The sequence below is a fragment of the Pagrus major genome, chromosome 5 (assembly GCF_040436345.1).
Source record: "Pagrus major chromosome 5, Pma_NU_1.0".
In the NCBI taxonomy this organism is placed as follows: Eukaryota; Metazoa; Chordata; class Actinopteri; order Spariformes; family Sparidae; genus Pagrus; species Pagrus major.
Genome location: NC_133219.1, coordinates 13,912,243 through 13,930,693, shown reverse-complemented (window position 1 = coordinate 13,930,693; position 18,451 = coordinate 13,912,243). Strand labels below are relative to the sequence as shown.

Genomic DNA, 18,451 nt, shown 5'->3' with positions numbered 1-18,451 from the left:
GGGTGTGGTTTGATAACATTCAATAAAATAAGCAAGCAACCCCACAACAAATGCTGATTTTCTCTGATTGGTGTACAGAGGTTTGTGACATCCCAATTTTCCAGCAGATCCCTGCCCAATGAGAAAAGGAAGGACGAACACAAACATAAGTTTAATCTCGTGCAAAATAACCAACAATGTTCCAACCCTGACATAAAATGGTGTTTTCATGTCGGAACAATCTCTATGGCTGACTGAGAAAATTAATTTGTGGGTCTTATCTTCCACCTTCTTGTTGAGAGTAGAAAATGAGGCGAACAGTCAGAATTCACTACTAGTATTGAGGATTAAGATGTCTTCTATCTTGAAGATGTAGGACTCTTCTCTTTACATTGCTCTCAGTGTGCTTTCAAAGAAATAGGCTTTTAACTAGGGACAAGGATAACAGAAGCTGAAGAAATAAGGATGGTAAAGGAACGATGAATGGCCGGGACTGTACTGAACAGTACCATGTGGAAAGAAAGTAGGAATATATTAAGCTTCGGGTGTCATTTATTCTAAAAGGTTGCAAATAGATCAGGGAAAGACCATCAGTTCAGTTTCAGTAAGATTCACACCACTAGTAATTAATTGATTAATTTCAGCCCACAGTAAATGAACAATGATGTCATTACTTCAGTCACTTATGGAGTTGCTTTGACCACTTGTAGCCACTAGATGTCCCTGTAGAACAGTCATGAGTGTGTCACGTTAAAAGTCATGGCTGTGAAGTTCTCTCCTCAGCCCAGGTAAGATTCTGACTGCTTGGATTTTGTTGAGTTTAGAATCGCACGGTCTCACTTTCAATGAACATGTCACATTTGTCAAATACATTGCTAAACGTTTTCTTCTTAAATATTCCCTTCAAGATATATTATGGAAACAAAACACATCATTTTAATCATTCTGTCAGTCTCTGACCCACAGGAACTTTGGTTAATAATATGCTCAGTCCAGCTGAATAACAGAGATCTCTAAACTGTATTCACCTGGTGTCTGCCCACACTTATTCAATGATTAAAGGAACTGTTCACCCCAAAAAAGAAAATTCTATCATGCCGATGCAAAGTCAGGTGATGTTTTGTAGTCCACAAAACATTTCTGGAACTTCACAGCAAAACAGAGTTGCAGCATTCTCCTAAACAACTGATGTAGAGGGGGACTTGTTTTAAAACGTAAAAAAAAAACAACCATAAAAAAATAAATAAAACTCTATACCGGCTTCTCTGGTGTAATCCAAGTCTAAGGAAGCCCCGAGATCCCAATTTGATTTGAAATGACAGTATTTACCGTTATTTACTCTTTATTTCATCATAGCTACCGAGCTAAAATCACCCCGTCTAAAGTGGGTGCATGATGTAAATAATATGTTTTTAAATCAATTTGGGATCTTGGGAGTTCTGAAGACTTGAATTACACCAGACAAGCTGTGTGGAGCCATTTTATGTTTCTTTGAGAATGTTTTTTATGTTATAAGACTAGTCCCCATCTTCTTCAGTTGTTTAGGAGAATGCTGCAACACTGTTTTGTGTGCTGTGAAGTTCCAGAAATGTTTTGTGGACTTTCAGTCAGCATGGTGGTGAGTAGATAATGAAGAATTTTCATTTTTGGGTGACCTTTTCCTTTAATATCAGTTCACTACGTTACATTAAATCCATAATGCCAATGTAATCATTGTGTAACATTGTAACACCTGTCTGATGGACTAATAGGTTTGCTGGTTCTTGATGAAAGCAGTGTCCCACAGAGCAGGTCACACCAGAGGAGGAAGCAGCTATGATTATTTGCTTCCCCAATCCTCATCACACTGGCTCCACACACACCTGTGTTACTGGAAAAAAAAACAACTAGTTCTTGATCATAACAGATTAAAGACTAAAACTGATCCCTCACATCTCGGTTTAATGTTCTGTCTGATGTCTCTGCTCTTCTGTTGCACTAACATTTGCCATAAGGATTAAACTGGTTGACACCGAGGTTAACGTATTTCCCATAACCTCATTGTTTGCTTGTGTGTTGAAACTTTATCTTAAGGGCGTGAACTGCATTTGGAAAGAAGGTGGAGTTGAACTCTGAGATATGTTATTCATTGTGCTGTCAGTTTTCATTCCTATATTTATTCTGTTCATGTAATTCTTAAAAAACAAAACAAATATAGCTCTACTGGTTAATGCTGCTTTTGAATCATATCAGCTGAGACGTGGTCAAAGGTCATGGCACTTGTAGCTGCCAAGTAGTTAACATGCAATATACGTTAGGCTATAGATTGTGGAGAAAGGGATGTTAGAGTGTTATGAATTTTCAAATTCAATATATTGTGAATGAGACAATGTAAAGAAAAGTGTGGTTTGTATGACATGTTTCAAATAGTGTAACTCATTTCAACAGGGACAGATTTTAAAAGTTGAATAAAACACAACCCTAACCCTTTGTGACATCTACATACTGTGCCTTTATTTGTTGTCAGAATAACATGCAGCAATATCTACACAAAAAAGACTCTTTATATGTTACTTTATTTTATATAAATAAGTGTGGCTCCAGCGTGAGCATCCCATGGTATTCTATGCAATCTTCATTAGGCATAGACTGACTATGGGGCCGATATTCAGCATTTTCCAATTATCGTGCTATAATCTGTGCTTTTTTTGTGTGTGTGTGTCAGATTGCTGACAACATAATCTAATTTTAAAATGTGCTACTTTGGCTCTGATGCAACATCCTCTCACACAATGTCCCGCCTACAGTGATATCTGATTGGTAACATGTCGCAATTAACAGCCTGTAAACGGTAAATTTAACTTTTTTTAATTCATCATTGGTTGTTCACTATCACTGTGTTTATTTTGACACAAAGATTTACATTTTTACTGCAAAGCAATATCGGTCCCAAATATTGTTTTTCAGTCTCCTTGTTTTCTAATAATTTGTATCGTAATCAGCCCTGAAGAGGTCATATCGCTTGACCCCTAGTCTTCATATTGCTTATTACCAATAACCTTGTTTAAATAAATATTTCTAAAATAAAATTTGCTGTTAAATAACCAAAAAAGAAGTTTAATTAATGGCATGTTGCAGACTAACTTGGAAAGCACTGACTTTAAGCTTTTCTCAGTGAAGTTTCATTCATCCATGTCCCTGCATCTGTTTGTTTGAATGGAGAAGAACTCACAAGATGAAATCTGATACTGGAAACAAAATGTCAGACCAGCCACGTCCTGAGGCCAATCAGCGGCCAGTTTTACTGGTGTTTACTGTAGCCCTCCCTCCACGGGCCAATCACAGACGAGTCACGAGCCACTAGCTTCCGTATTGGTGACCTATGACTTTGTCAAGTGGGCGGGACTTTAGAGTGTCGCTGGATTCTGATTGGTTCTCTGTGCTCCTCCATTGCTTCTCACATCAGGATCCACTCCACCTAACGGGAAGCGACGACGGTTGCTTAATCTTTCAGTGGGAAAACGGGTGAAAGGCGAGACGAAAACGTCAAAAATTGCCTTCGGTAAGTCAGTTGCAGTTCATGAATGTCTCGAGTGGCTACTGATAATTTTCCAGTCGGAACAGAATCGTTATTTTGCTGTATTTCCATCTCTTGTACCGGGTGACGGGGCTTTTCCTCTGTCATGAGACTGTGAGGCAGGAGGTGGGACTGATGTAGCATCTTGTCTGGAAACTGAGGCCTCCATTTGCTCCGTGTCGACATAGAAAGCTAGTTTCTTAGTTAAATGCGTCATTGACAGTAATAATTATGTGTAACCCAGCTGCAGCTAGTTCAGGTGCTTGTTCTGTCCGGTCCGAACTCGATATCGTTGCCGCATATTTAATGAATATTCCGGTGTCATATTTCTCAGGCACCATAAGTTGACGCCAACCAGAAAAGACTTAACTTAATGGTAAAGTATAAAGTAAAACCTGGATACCCACTGACCAGTCTGTATGGAGACAGCGGTACGCCAGACCCCCTTTAAAAATAAATCAATAAATAAATCAAATAAAATTAGATGTGTCACTTTTAAAATTGACCCACATACACTTTATTTTCAAGAGTTCACAGGAGCCATTCATTCAAGTGTTGCTGTGAAAAAGTTTGCACAACCCGTGATTTTACTAATCAATAATGTAGAAGTGTAAATTATAATTTTAATGAATGCTGATATCACGTCTGGGTTTTAAAGTAAACATAAAAATGCATAACAAATAATAGTAAACAAATGTATGTACTTTGTATTCATATGACAAATATCCATATATTGAGCATACCTACCCATTCACTGCTACAGAAGTTGGCACACTGTATGAGCAGCGAGACCAGAGCTTCAAACTTCCTTTTTTCCAGCAAGAATGTGTCACGTGAGAGGAGGAAGGGCTACCTTTTCAATAGCAGGCACTGAATTCCTGTTTATTATCGAGTTAGTTTATGTCCTAAGACTTGAACAAATACAGACTGAGCTTCCCTCTGAGCAAAACATATCCAAAAGACATTTATTCAACGCCTTTGTCGATGTTGAAAAGATGTCCACTGGAGAGCCAGAATGACAATTATGATGTCTTTTCAACATTCACTATTGTGAATTGTATGTCTACATTACATCCATACCGGGTTCGTCTAAAGAAGTTCTTGTGGTTCAAAATTAATGCAAAGGCTACAGGGATGATTTGAACCCCTAGCCTCAACCTCAGTAGTCTACATGAGGCATGCACTTTACCAGGAGAGCTATTCATCAGCTTTATTACATACCATGGTTTGGTCATCCAACCTTGGAATATTAGCCTACTTGATGAAGGTGATTGAGGTTGAAAAGATGTATAAAATTACATGGCAAGTCTTTTCAATGTCGGCAAAGACGTTGCATCAACTAATATATAACTGAAATGTTACTTTTATAAAGTGCTATTATCATTTAATTACATTTTGCAAAATAAAATTTCTCATTGAAATGCTTTTCTCTTTTTATCATGCGCATCTCAGCCTCCAGCCAACATGATCCACAGCCTGTTCCTAGTTAACGCCTCAGGGGACATTTTCCTGGAGAAGCACTGGAAGAGCGTGGTCAGCCGCTCTGTGTGTGACTACTTCTTTGAGGCGCAGGAGCGCGCCACTGAGCCTGAGAACGTCCCGCCCGTGATCCCCACGCCGCATCACTACCTTATCAGTGTGCTCAGGCATCGCATCTACTTTGTCGCAGTCATCCAGAGTGAGGTGCCTCCGCTGTTTGTCATCGAGTTTCTGCACAGAGTCGTCGACACGTTCCAGGTTCTGGCTCCTTTACATTTTTCTATCTGATTTTAGTTTACTTTAAATGACTACCATCTAACTTTAGATACTCATAACCTGCCTGTGTTTTTTGTTCAGGATTATTTTGGAGTGTGTACAGAAGCTGCTATTAAGGACAATGTGGTAGTGGTCTATGAGCTACTGGAGGAGATGCTGGACAACGGCTTTCCTCTGGCCACAGAGTCCAACATTCTCAAAGAGCTCATTAAGCCTCCAACCATCCTCCGCACAATGGTCAACACCATCACAGGTACAGTCATTGTACATGTTAACCACAGTGCCTGTAAAAGTCAAACTGAACTGAATTCTGACTCTTATAGAGGTTAACTAAATGTTTAGAATATTATGTCAAGTCATTATAGTGTTGGTGTGTGCATGAGATGCTGGCTAAATTAGTCCAGGCAGGTGGACCCATTGACACTCACTCACTGTCAGATGAACAGTTTTTAAATTAAGTCATACATACATTTAAATGAAGAAAAGTCACATGGAATGCTATTAATGTGATATGCTAGATTTGTGATTTAGAGGTTAATGTAAATGTTTCAGAGGCAACACATCCTTTCAAATCAAGCACTTTAACATTCATGTTTTGCTCATAGACAGAAAGCTGAGATCCCTTTCAGATAAAATGAAAATGTGAGGTCACGAATGTGCCTAATAATACTGGATAGAATCAGTATCAGCCACTTGTGTTTACTGTGTAAATGTGCCTGTTGTTTTACATTTGGTTAATGTCTGTATTACAGGCAGCACCAATGTTGGTGAGCAGCTCCCTACAGGCCAGCTGTCAGTGGTTCCCTGGCGACGCACCGGAGTCAAATATACCAACAATGAAGCCTATTTTGACGTGGTGGAGGAGATCGATGCCATCATCGATAAATCAGGTATAGCTCTCAACAGACTGCTGGTCAAACACTTTACTGCACCATCAAGTCATTATTTTAGCCTCTTTGTTAGTTATGTAAGTTACTGTTGTCAAAAAAATGGTCAGATAAAAACAAATGTATGGACAACTGTTTCTGCTCTCAAAATTGATTTTGTTGTTCATCTATATTCTTTTTGTTTTCTCTGCCTCCTGCTCAGGCTCCACTATCACAGCAGAAATTCAGGGAGTCATTGACGCCTGTGTAAAACTAACAGGCATGCCCGACCTCACTCTCTCATTTATGGTGAGTTTCCTCATGTGCTATCTCTTTTTATGTACTCAGTGTTTCCACACTATCAGACTCACATAAAACATTTGTTTGTTAATATATAAAGAACTGCAAGTAAAATCTAAAGAGTATTATGTATATATCACTTGGATGGGAACTGTAAGTTCTCAAAGATGTGTCAGCTCCACCAGACTCCAGGGGTAAAATCAGCAAAAGCAATGGAACGATCTTATGATAAGATGAGATTTACCTTTATTGATCCCCCATAGGAGAAATTCAATTTGGGTTGGCAGCAAAAGAGAACAAACAGTACGCAAACAATACAAAAAGTAGCAGTGCAAGGTAGAAATTGACTAAGACTAAAATAAAATAAAATAAAAATATGCTCAGTAGATAGATAAATAAAGTAGAATAGAATAGAAATACTATATACACTAGATGGATCTGTGTGCATATACCTCAGCAATATTCACAGTATAACTATGCACATTTTATTTTAATCATTCTCAAATCATCCTGGCCCTCTGCCTCTGTCTCCCAGAATCCTCGGCTGCTGGATGATGTCAGCTTCCACCCGTGTGTTCGGTTCAAGCGCTGGGAAGCTGAGCGGATCCTCTCCTTCATCCCCCCTGATGGAAACTTCCGGTTGCTCTCCTACCACGTCAGCTCTCAGAAGTCAGTGATTTTTCATTTAGGGTCACTTCATGTCACTCACACAGATGCAACACCCTTCAGTATATTATCCATGTCTTCTTTATCCAGTATATGCCAATATACTGTGCTGTGCAGTAATATTAGAGTACTACAACAGAATCAAAAAACATTTCTGTTAATGTTCGCTCATATGACACTGACTTCTTGTGTTTTGGCCTGCTTTATTTTCAGCCTGGTGGCGATCCCAGTGTACGTCAAACACAACATCACATTCAGGGAGGGAAGCTCCCAGGGACGTTTTGACCTGACCCTGGGACCCAAACAGACTATGGGAAAGGCTGTGGAGTCGGTTCTAGTCAGCAGCCAACTGCCACGAGGCGTCCTCAATGCCAACCTCAACCCCTCCCAGGGAACATACACCTTTGACCCAGTCACAAAGGTACTTACGCATTGTGTCTGAGTGTTCACATGCTCTATAGAAAAAAAAGGGAAGTTTACTTGCAGGAATGAAAAATTATGGCTAGAGGTATGTATTGTTACATGGAAGCGGCAGGTCTAAAAAAAAACTCAAGTTATCTTAATTTATCGTTGTCATCTTGATGTTTTGTGTCTTGGCCAGATGTTGTCATGGGATGTTGGTAAGATCAACCCACAGAAGCTTCCCAGCCTGAAAGGCACCATGAGCCTGCAGGCCGGCGCCTCCAAACCTGACGAGAACCCCAGCATCAACATCCAGTTCAAGATCCAACAGATGGCCATCTCAGGTACACACACACACACACACACATACTCTTACCATCGTCACCACTTATATCCAGCCGTGGAGGAAGTTGAATTATTTAATCATAAGTAAAAGTACTAATACAACACTGTAGAAATACTCTGTTAAGTAACAGTATCTAAGTATAATCAGGAAAATGTACTTTAAGTCTTTAAAGTAGAAGTACTCAATATAGGAAAATAGCCCCAGTGAAGGTTAAATACTACTATTATTCATGCATTAATATAACAGAAGGATTTAGCTGTTGTATTTGGTAACACAAATGATTTTTTTCTTTTATGTGCTGATTATTTTCCATTTATCAACTGATTGTTTGGTTTGTAAAAATATTGAAAATTGTGAGAAATGCAATCATATTTACCCAAAGTGACACCTTCACAATGCTTGTTTTGTCTAACCAAATTTTTCAGCTGAAACTATTGTAGTTAAATTTACAATACATCAGATTTGATAAGATCTCCATATGTTTTGTATGTAAACATCTGATTTGTAAAGTGAATAGTAACTAAAGCTGTCCAGTGTAGTGGAGTAAAAAATATAATTTATTACTCTGAGATGTAGAAGTAAAGTACAGTTCTTGAGTAAATGCACTTAGTTGCATTCCACCACTGCTGAAATCAAACGGTTGTGTCCTTCCAAGAATTCCTTCATTTCTTGCTAGGATAGTTTTTCATTGATGATTATCTCAAAATCTTAAACGCAACCACACCGCCTCAGTGAGTCAGATTCATTTTATTATTACCTAATGAATATCATTTCAACTTTATATTTTAAAAATCCTGAGGTATTTGACCTCAACCCCCACACATAATAGAAGCTTTCATCACACAGCCTGCTCAGCTTATAACCACCTGACTTTCTGTGAGCACAGAGTCACAGAGCACCAGTAGCCACTAGATGGTGCCAAATGCCATAAATACACCTCCTCACATGACATATTTACATATATCATTATATGATTTGCTTAAATGAAAATCTTTAGCCATAGGTTGCTGTGGTTTTCTTAGCAGGGATATTTCCTTGCCAGTATAGCATTTTAAAGGGGAAGATCAGATGCAGTGGACATAGAGCATGTAGTTGCCTAATGCCTACATCTCTGTAGTTGTTGTACACTATTCTTAGACACCCATCCACTTTTTGTTTTGGCATCGGTGCCAGTGTTTGTTCTCATCGAATAGTAAAAGTTCGGTGCACATCAGACTGCACGCGTGTATTGATAAATTATTATTTTTGTCCCTCAATAGGACTGAAGGTGAATCGACTGGACATGTACGGTGAGAAGTATAAACCTTTCAAAGGCATCAAATACATGACGAAGGCTGGCAAGTTCCAGGTGCGGACATAAAGACTACCACTCTGTGACTACTGGACCAAACCACCATGAGACTGAGGGGCAATCTGATGGGGGAAGGGAAGATTGTTCATTCCCTGTGTATATGCATTTCAGGATTTACCTACAAACATCGGAGGCTCCTTGTAGCAGTTAAGAATGGACCATTGCACATTAAAACCTCTGAAGTAATCACATCAAAGCTTTGATGAGAGTATGAACCAAGTGATATAAAACATTCTCCATCCAAGCTGAACCCGACTGATCCCAGTATACATTTCTCCTGATAGATACTGTTCACAGCATATTTCACTGATCATTTTTGGGGATACACCGATTGTGAAATTCAGGGTCGATACCGATACCTATGAAACTTTTGGTCTACTCGTCTCTCTTCTACACAGCTGACCCATGAAATAGAGCGAGATTTCCCATTTGTGTTTGAAAAGTAACTGCTTCAAAAGCCTTTACAACTCTATAGACTATTCTGCCTAATCAATGAGAAGAATTTTCCAGAACTTACATAGCCTTACGAACTGATGGCAGGGACGTCACAAGCCAGTAGCTCATGAATGTGCCCGTGCAAAATTGATGTGACACATCAGATAAACATCTGCCACTGCCATCAGTGAATGTCGTCTTACTTGCCAATAGGCCAATTGCAGGTCACTAAGGTGAATATAGGCTGATTGAATGTCCAGCCAAAATCTTGGTGTATCCCTAAAAATTTCAATCCTGAGGACAAACAAAACCCAAGCAGCTACATGAGACGTTTTGCCAGTTTGTGTCAATTCAGGCTCCATCAAGCTTAGAAATACATTTCAAACTCTAACAAACACACCGGCCACAATCTGGTTCTGTTCAGTTTCATCTGTAGGCATCAGGTTTGAGAGTGAGCTGTCTTCCACACAGTATGTCATTGTCTATGGCATGTTTGTCTGGATTGTGTGCTGGTGACTCTTTTCCACACTCCAAACAAGAGATATTGGATTTTGTACCAATATTATATTAAAATGAAGTTCCCCAATAATAAGTTGTGATAAAATGAGCTGTAAAGCATGATAGAAACCCACTGTTTTCAAATGCCAAGGGGCCTCTGCAAGATAAAACAATAGCATAGACTTACAGCGCAGTAGGACCAAACTGAGTCAAGAAACAGAACATGGTCCTACATTATTTTTCTCTAATCCTTAAGAAGAACGAGTTCTCATTGCAACCTACCAATGAAAATTAATCTCACTGCATTTCTTATTCTCCTTCTTCTCCTGTCCAGTTTTTCTGGTTCCTTTCCCTGCACCTTCTTCTGTTTGCTTTTCTGTTTGTGCTCTTCTTCTCCTCATCCCAATGATTTGTAATTTTGTCTGCAGCACTGGAGTCAGCACACTGACATATGAGAATGTGACACTCGAGCCGTCCTCAATCATGCACTTTCACATCTGCTGGTACTAACATTTCCTGAGATAGATGAGGAGTTACTGAAGCTGTTTAGGCTATTTATTACCATGAAGGTTTCTGGGAACATTTATTTTCACCTGTTTTATTCAACTTGTATTATTATTTATTAAACAAAACAAAGGGTCCATTTGCTAAGATAATGTCTTGCATACAATTTCCCCATTTCTGTATACTGTAGTTCAGTTCTCAAAAGCTTTAACTCTAAAGAAGCTCATTATTTAACTATAATATGACCGAGCTGCATCGGCTGATTCCTCATCAGTTTTTGTTCTCAATGTATAGAAACACGTGGCCAAGAAAAATATATGAAAAAATTGATCCCTTTTGTTGCAATTTGGTGCTAAGTACTGTGATCCAAATTATCCAATAAGATTTCTTCACACCATCACAACCCTTACAATCAGAGAAACTGTAAAATGTGCTTCTAAAGATCTGTTTACCAACTCAAGATAAAAAGGTTATAATCAATGCTGTGTTAATGGCCAGGTACCTCAGAAGAAATGTTGCAGGTTTGCATTTTGTGTGTGTTTGTTAAACAGCCTCCAATGGAGTGTTATAACGGTGTAAAAATAAAGATTTGATGTGTTGTAACCAATTACTCAATGTGTTTTATACTGTTAAAGGTCCAGTGTGTAGGATTTAGTGGCATCTGGTGGTGAGATCGCAGATTGATACCAACAAAGTAACCCTTGTCTCACCCTCCCCTATGGTGGCCGCATAAAATTTGAAAAGCACAAAATGCTCTATCTCGAGCCAGTGTTTGGTTTGTCCACTTTGGGCTACTGTAGAAACATGGCAGACTGGCTCGCTCTTAAGCTATAAAAGACTTATTCTAAGTTAATGAAAACACACCAGTTCTTATTTCAGGTGAATATACACTAATAAAAACTTTATTATTATTATTATATTCCAATTATGCCAATAGATCCTCAAGAATCGCCCCAAATCCCACACACTGCAGCTTTAAGTTAAAGGACCACTGTGTAGTTTTGGAGAAAAAATTTAAACTCAAAATCTTGATATTAACAATATTTATGAGGTAATAACACAAAGTAAGAAATATTATTTTGCCCCGTAACTGAATAAACTGCTGTTCTCAGAGGAAAATACGGTCCCAGAACACTGTATGAAGCTAGAAAGGTGGCAGGGTCCGCCACATATAAACAAAGTAAAACAGTATGAAACTGTGTCATCCTTTAAGGTCAGTTTGTTTATTCAGTCATGAAAACAAAGAGAGTTTGTTTATTTAGATTGTTTAGTAACAAGAAAACAATCAATGAAGGTCTTTCACTTCTGGTTAAAATTTCTTCCCCATAACTACATAGTGCTCCTTTAAAAACTGTGTTAACACTCAAAGGTCCATTAGGAATAATTATGTTACTCATTACAGTTGTGAATATTGGTAATATGTATTTTTGCAAGTTTTTTAGGCATAGACAAATATATGTATGATGTCAGCCTATTGAGATGTAATTTATTAGTACTTAAAAATGTAAATGTACATTTGCAAGTACATGGTGAGTAATGGTGAGATGCTTTAGAGATGAAATGCACAGACATTTTCCTGTCAAAGAACCACAAATATATGCACAGTGGGCTGCAGGCCTCAGTAGATTACATTGTGGTCTAGGGAGTCCATCTGAGAATTTTGATAAAGCGCAGCATTACAAATATGTCTAGTGTGCAGTCATGATGATGGGAAGAGGGAAACCACAACAGTTGTTTCTATTTCGTTCTGACTGTTAAATTCATATACAGTGAATTACAACGGCTGCATCGGGTCTCAACTGAGCCAGCATTCAATCACTTAGACTCTGTTAGTTCTTGCATCTGATTATATTTGCTACAATAATTTCCAAACAGTTTATATGCAGTAATTTGAGGGCTAAGTGTGGCGATGGCTGATGACTCTGATGTCATAGTTTTTAGATTCAAATAAATATTACAGAAGGAGGATCTGGGAAATGCTGAAGAGGATGACATAATCTAAAAATTAGGGCATGACAGAGTCGTTAGCCATCGCTGACGATGGAGTCTTTTTTTAAAGATATAGTTAAAGTTGAAATATTTATTTTTCAGTTATTTCTCAGTCAGGTTTCAGGCACTGTTTCTTCATGTTTGAATCATGTCTTTATCTAAACCATCCTCTTTTGCAGCTGAGGATCATAAGACTAACCCACACTTGTGATAAAAAGGCAGCTGAGACACCTGAACTCTGTCAGCTGGGGCCACTCCACTTCACTCCACCTCCATCTTCTTCTCTTATTAGCCTAAATTTCTGGAAGACAGCAGACAGCACCAGTTTTCCAACTTGCGAGTTCCAGAGTTTGTCGGGTGAGATATTACTACGACTACTACCAATACTACAAATACTACTGGGTTACTAAAACTAATAACTACTTTTACTGTTACATCTTATCTTAGGACTGCTGTTACTCCCACTATAATTACTACTGATACTGGAGCAAGTCAAATCTGGAAGTGTCCAGGAAGGAAATGGGGCTTCAGACCTAAAATGTCCTCACCCTCCATCCCCTCATGATGTCACAACATCTGGTTTAAAACCCACTCATGACATCACAGGAATCTGTTTATAACCCACTCCTTGACATAAAATCCATCATCACCAGGGCATTGTGAATCATCTCATGACACCAACAGGGTCTGTGAAAGTCAGCATCACAAAGGCCACTTTTTAACCCCCACGTCCCCGTGTGTGACGTCACCCTCCCCCCTTGCTCCAGCTGGCAGGACTCCACTCCATAATTTACTGAGGACTTTAACCCCTCCAAAGGACCCAACCGTTTCCCCCTCTCTCTCTCCCTCTCTCTCTCTCTGGGTCTCTCTCTCTCCCTCACCACAGACCAGACAGCAGCTTGGAGTCAGAGTTATGTCATCGAGCCACAACTTTTTCCCCAGTCTCCCCTGTTGTGCGTGAGTATTTTTTCTTTAAGTTGAAAAGTTATTATAGGCGCAGTTTGAAGCTTTCGCAGTCTTTAATCGTGCAGCACAAGTTCTTTTCTTAGAATTTATATTTTTTGCTTCTTATTTTTGCTTGAGGAGGAATATCGACCCATCTCAAGACTCGAGAGGTAGGTAATTTGTTTTTATTGTTTTATATTAATGTATCAGTTGACTCACTTTTGTGTTTGTTTGAAGTAACAAAACCTTCTCAGCTGCATTATTGACTTTTAGGCTATATATCATTGCATGAACATACGATATGAAATAGCCAATAATGCTTAAAAAAAACAAAACAAAAAAACAATAAGACTTTTATTGGCGGTGTGATAATCAACAGCAGCCTCTTCACATCTGCATCAGATGTTCGGGTCCGACGCGTGGATGCAAAAACAAAACTGTTCACACTGAGTGAAAGTGGGGGTTTTGCCACCTACAGCAATCAGCCCAGTGTGCTCACACGCCGCCCCGCTGCGTGATGTGTATTCTGCTGTAGATAATGAGCTTTATCTTAATGTCAATCTAAGGATGCCTGTTAGTCATACAGGTGAGAGTCCTATCGGTGACCACGTGTACGTACAGTAACAATAACAACAGGAGCAGGTGGGATGTAGAGCCGCTGGTGTCGCGCGAGAAAAGTGCTGATTAGACCACGTGCGGAGCTGGCAGAGCGCGCGCTGTCCCTACACAGTAACATTACCAGGAGCCAGATATTTGCATTTAATATGCAGCTAATGTTGATGCTAATCCCTCATTACTGTATTTAAATTCCACTGCAGTAGCATCATTGGCTACCTGTTGTCAAATGTTGTATCAGCACCACTTGGTGTAGCACTTATGGTGGATGGTGTCAGTACAAGGCTGTAACCATAATCTTCTATTTCCTTGAGATATCGGCTATTTACCTCGCTAACACAGTGGACAGGTGTTCTAGGAACTGACAGTTTCAACTTAACTCAACTCAACACTAAATACATCAAACTACAAGCTACAACATGGCTCCCCAAGTGGTAAGGAGTTCCCCCCCCCCAAAGTTTAAATGTTGAAAGGTAGGCTGTGCGTTAGCTAGCAAAGCAGCAAACAAGCTAACGGTTAAAATGTTTAATTTTAAGGTACTATAATGTTTGAAAGTTAGGGTATAATGTTACATTCAAATGTTAAATGGTTACATCCCATTGCTATGGAGAATTATACAGTACTCAAAATTAGTTAGTGATACTGGGATATTTTAGTGTTTCACTTGATTGTTTATTCTGTGACATATCTGAATTTTTATTGTGTGTTTTTGTGATATTTTTTGTTGATGCAACACATTTCATTTGACTTTTATTGCATATATGCACCCATATCCCAATAACCCTAACTCATTTTGAGTAGTGGACGTTATTAAGGTTTTTTAAAAATGTATTTTGATGTTGTTGGCTGGAAGGCAAAATTACCACAAACATTGGCAACAATTAATTATATTGCATGTTAATTCTAATTTGTAATGTCCTGCCTTGAAAGGCACTACCATAGAGAGCTGAAGTCACGCCCCTTCTGGTGGACCTCATGGGACCTCATTTAGAAAAAATACTGTACAGTAGTCAATGTGCAATTGTGCCATGAACTCCACAGATGATGTTTGTTAATTTAGAAGATAAATTAAGTCAAGAAAGTCTCCCTGTAGTTTTGCGTTAAACCGCTCAGTGAACTACGTCGTCTCACGCAGCACACTTCACCAACACCAACATGGCTGCCAGCTCGGCACAGAAAAGGTACTAAAAAGTTGAAAATCACAGTAAATCAGACATGAGATAACTGCAGTTATGTGAAAGGAGAGTTTGAGAGTTTTGTGAGCTAATATACAGGAGCAGCTCTACAAGGTTTAAGTTACGGGTTTTGGTGACCGTTCAACGAGATGATGTCACTAATATGACTGTTGACTGTGTAGTTATATTTATGTACCTTATATTTCATTAGTTTTATGACAAACTTCCTGAAGTCATATTTAAAATTGTATTTAGATCCTTTTACCCTCCATGGTGTTGCTGTTCAGTGCAGGCTGTGAAACCAGTCAGTAGCAAAGAAACATTGGGTTTTCTCAGCACAATTCACTTTATTGACGGTTGACTGGAGCGTGTGACCACAAGACAAAGAGGGCTGTTCTGGCGTCAACTTATCAACCCCCGTCTTTCATTCAGGGAGTCATAAGCCCCCCGTCAGTGTGGGGTCTGCCATTAAAACACAGTATCTTCTCAAACTGCTCACGTAGCCCTGTGTGGCTATGAGCCAACTGGATGCATGGCACTGACAGCTGTGTTTGGAAACCAGACAGTGTGCAGACAACAATCTGGTGAACTCAAATATAGGGAAAAAGATGTTACACAGCTAGTTATGCCATCTATATAAGTACAAGCAGGGTTGTGAAGTGACATCTAACAAGACAATATTTGGCCAGTGTAATAGGTGATAAATGTAATACGATAAAGTATTGAGCTTAATCTTTTTGTCCTAGTTGACCTTATTAACCATCATTATGTACCTGATACCTACACCATGATCAGAACCCAGTCCGATGGCCTTTATGTGTAGGTTACATGTTAGAAGAACATGGTATACAGGAGGTTTGTTCTGCCTATAAAATCTCCCTGTCTTAGTTGTGTCTTAGTTACACAGTTTTAGAAGTATGGCCGTACAACATGCTAACCCCACAAGCGCTATATAGATGGAAATAATCAAAATTTGCTGATAATTTAGAAATCCAACATTAATGACACAGATATACAGTTTTCTGCAGACACATATTCAAGTGGAACAGAAAATGTATTTGCATTTCCTTACAAGATAAGTAGTATTGGAAGCTTGATGGCATAGTGACTCCTGTGTGGTGGCTTTTGGCTAGTTTTGTATTGGAAAATGGAAATGAAGAGGAAAACACTGCTTGTGTTGCTTCTTATTAGGTCTGGCAAGGTTGTATAAAATTGCACGGTGTGACACGGCTCAAAGGTCAGCAGGCAGCAAAATCAGAAACCAAAAGGCAGACATTTATAAATACACCATAATAACCACATAAAACCTTCACCAGCCAAAAGCACACTGTGAACCTCAGTTTGCAGGCTAGATAGCTAATGAGTACATTGAACAGCATGTAGAGATACCTGCAAATGCCATTTCGGTTTGGTTAGATTCTGGTGTGGTTTTTGCTCTCCAACACCACTAATAACTCTTTGTCTTTACTTTTTTTTGGCATTCTAGGATTAATTGTTTTGTGTTATCCCTCTTTGTCTTTGCTGTCTCTGCATGCTTCCAGACTGCACCCAGGCTGGGCAGACATTGCAATGACACCCCAGGCTTCAGCTACGCTGCCCAGACTGTGGTGGACTGCCAACCATCCCTCAGGGTAGTTGGGAAAGATGGACTACACACTGAAAGTTACCACCCGGATTCTCCAAGGCCACCCGGGTGACCGAGAACACAATATAATAATTAAGTTGTCCCTGGAGAGCTCAGGCTAGAAGACAAGATGAACATTAAACTAACTTCTTTGGCAACAGCCTACAGTGTTGAGGGAATTGAGGCCTTTTCCAGTGTGGTTTAATATCTAGATAGACAAAGTCAACAGGAAAGTCTGATCCAAGAGGAGTACTCAACCTGCCAAACTGTTGGTAGGACCAGACAAACTTACACCAAGTGCAGCCAAATATTCATGGTGCATTTGGAAAGTATGTGGCGTTGATTTTTAGCTCTACTTTTTAAACTTGATTGTGTTTATCCAGGTTTTTTTTTTTTATTTAATCCCTAATTAGGAGACAGAATAGGCATAAGGCAGGACAGTGACCATGCCTAGGCCAAAGGCAGGGCCTGGTCCACCTTCTGAGGACATTTATGAATTTTCCATGGATGCGGAGGATGCTCAGTCTCTCCGCTTGCATAGGAAACCCTTAGAGACGACGTCTCCTCTGAGCAAATATATTGAGACTGAACACCAGCAGGCAGGGCTCTTCTCTCTGTCACCTCTGGATGCCTCTCTTGACCTCCAGAAAAAAAGGAGGAAGAAATGCGGCTCCTGCACCCCCTGCCTCCGCAGAGAGAACTGCGGTACCTGCGCAAACTGTCTGAACCGCAAGACGGGCAAGCAGATCTGCAAGCTGCGCAAATGTGACCAGCTGAAGAAGAGACGGAACGAGTGGGAGGTGAGTGAGGTACATATGTGTGTATTGTCTGATAATATTACAGTGATTGTTTATAGGAATACTTTACTAGTGCTATCATACCAGTACGGATTATTTATGTTTTAAGAACGAGCTTTGTAGTTGTAGGGAAACTATAAAATACAACACTGAAAATAATGGAAGGTCAACCTCAAAAATATCAGTAATCAAGGTTGTTGTCAGTGCCTACTTTTATTGTCTGATAGGAGCATTCATAGAGCAAAAAGTAGGGAAAAACCCTCGACATGTGATCATACATGTCAAGCAAAAAAAGTTTGTTCTTATGTCTGTCTGATGATCAGTGATTGATAAATGTAGAGAAAAATCCCAAATGCTGGTGATGAGACAGCTAATGTTGGACGTTTATTGAAGGAACAGAGTTCTTTAGACGTTTTCAGCCAAAGCCAAATATCAGCATTTATTTACCACCTCTAACACATCACATTGTTCCGTTACACACTGACATTCAGGGCTATCTCAGTAGAATCATGATCAGTGGTTGTGGCAGTGTAGTTACCTTACCTTTCTCTAGATTTATCTTGGCCTTCTGTGAGTGCTGTCACTGATCTTTACATATATTCAGAAGGTTTTTGAGTCCACACAAGATCTAAACCATGTGGATGTTTC

At 39.4% G+C, this 18,451-nt stretch overlaps 1 protein-coding gene across 1 annotated transcript; it reads left to right on the top strand.

Annotated features, from left to right (window-relative positions):
- The first annotated feature begins 3,417 nt into the window (after nucleotides 1–3,417).
- On the top strand, nucleotides 3,418–11,261 carry ap3m2 (adaptor related protein complex 3 subunit mu 2). The gene is made up of 9 exons (XM_073467269.1): nucleotides 3,418–3,520; nucleotides 4,988–5,272; nucleotides 5,372–5,543; nucleotides 6,043–6,180; nucleotides 6,380–6,465; nucleotides 6,992–7,125; nucleotides 7,336–7,543; nucleotides 7,724–7,868; nucleotides 9,130–11,261. The coding sequence occupies exons 2-9, from the start codon at nucleotides 5,000–5,002 to the stop codon at nucleotides 9,228–9,230; spliced, it is 1,257 nt and encodes a 418-aa protein (XP_073323370.1). The 5' UTR covers nucleotides 3,418–3,520; nucleotides 4,988–4,999; the 3' UTR covers nucleotides 9,231–11,261.
- The last annotated feature ends 7,190 nt before the right edge of the window (nucleotides 11,262–18,451 follow it).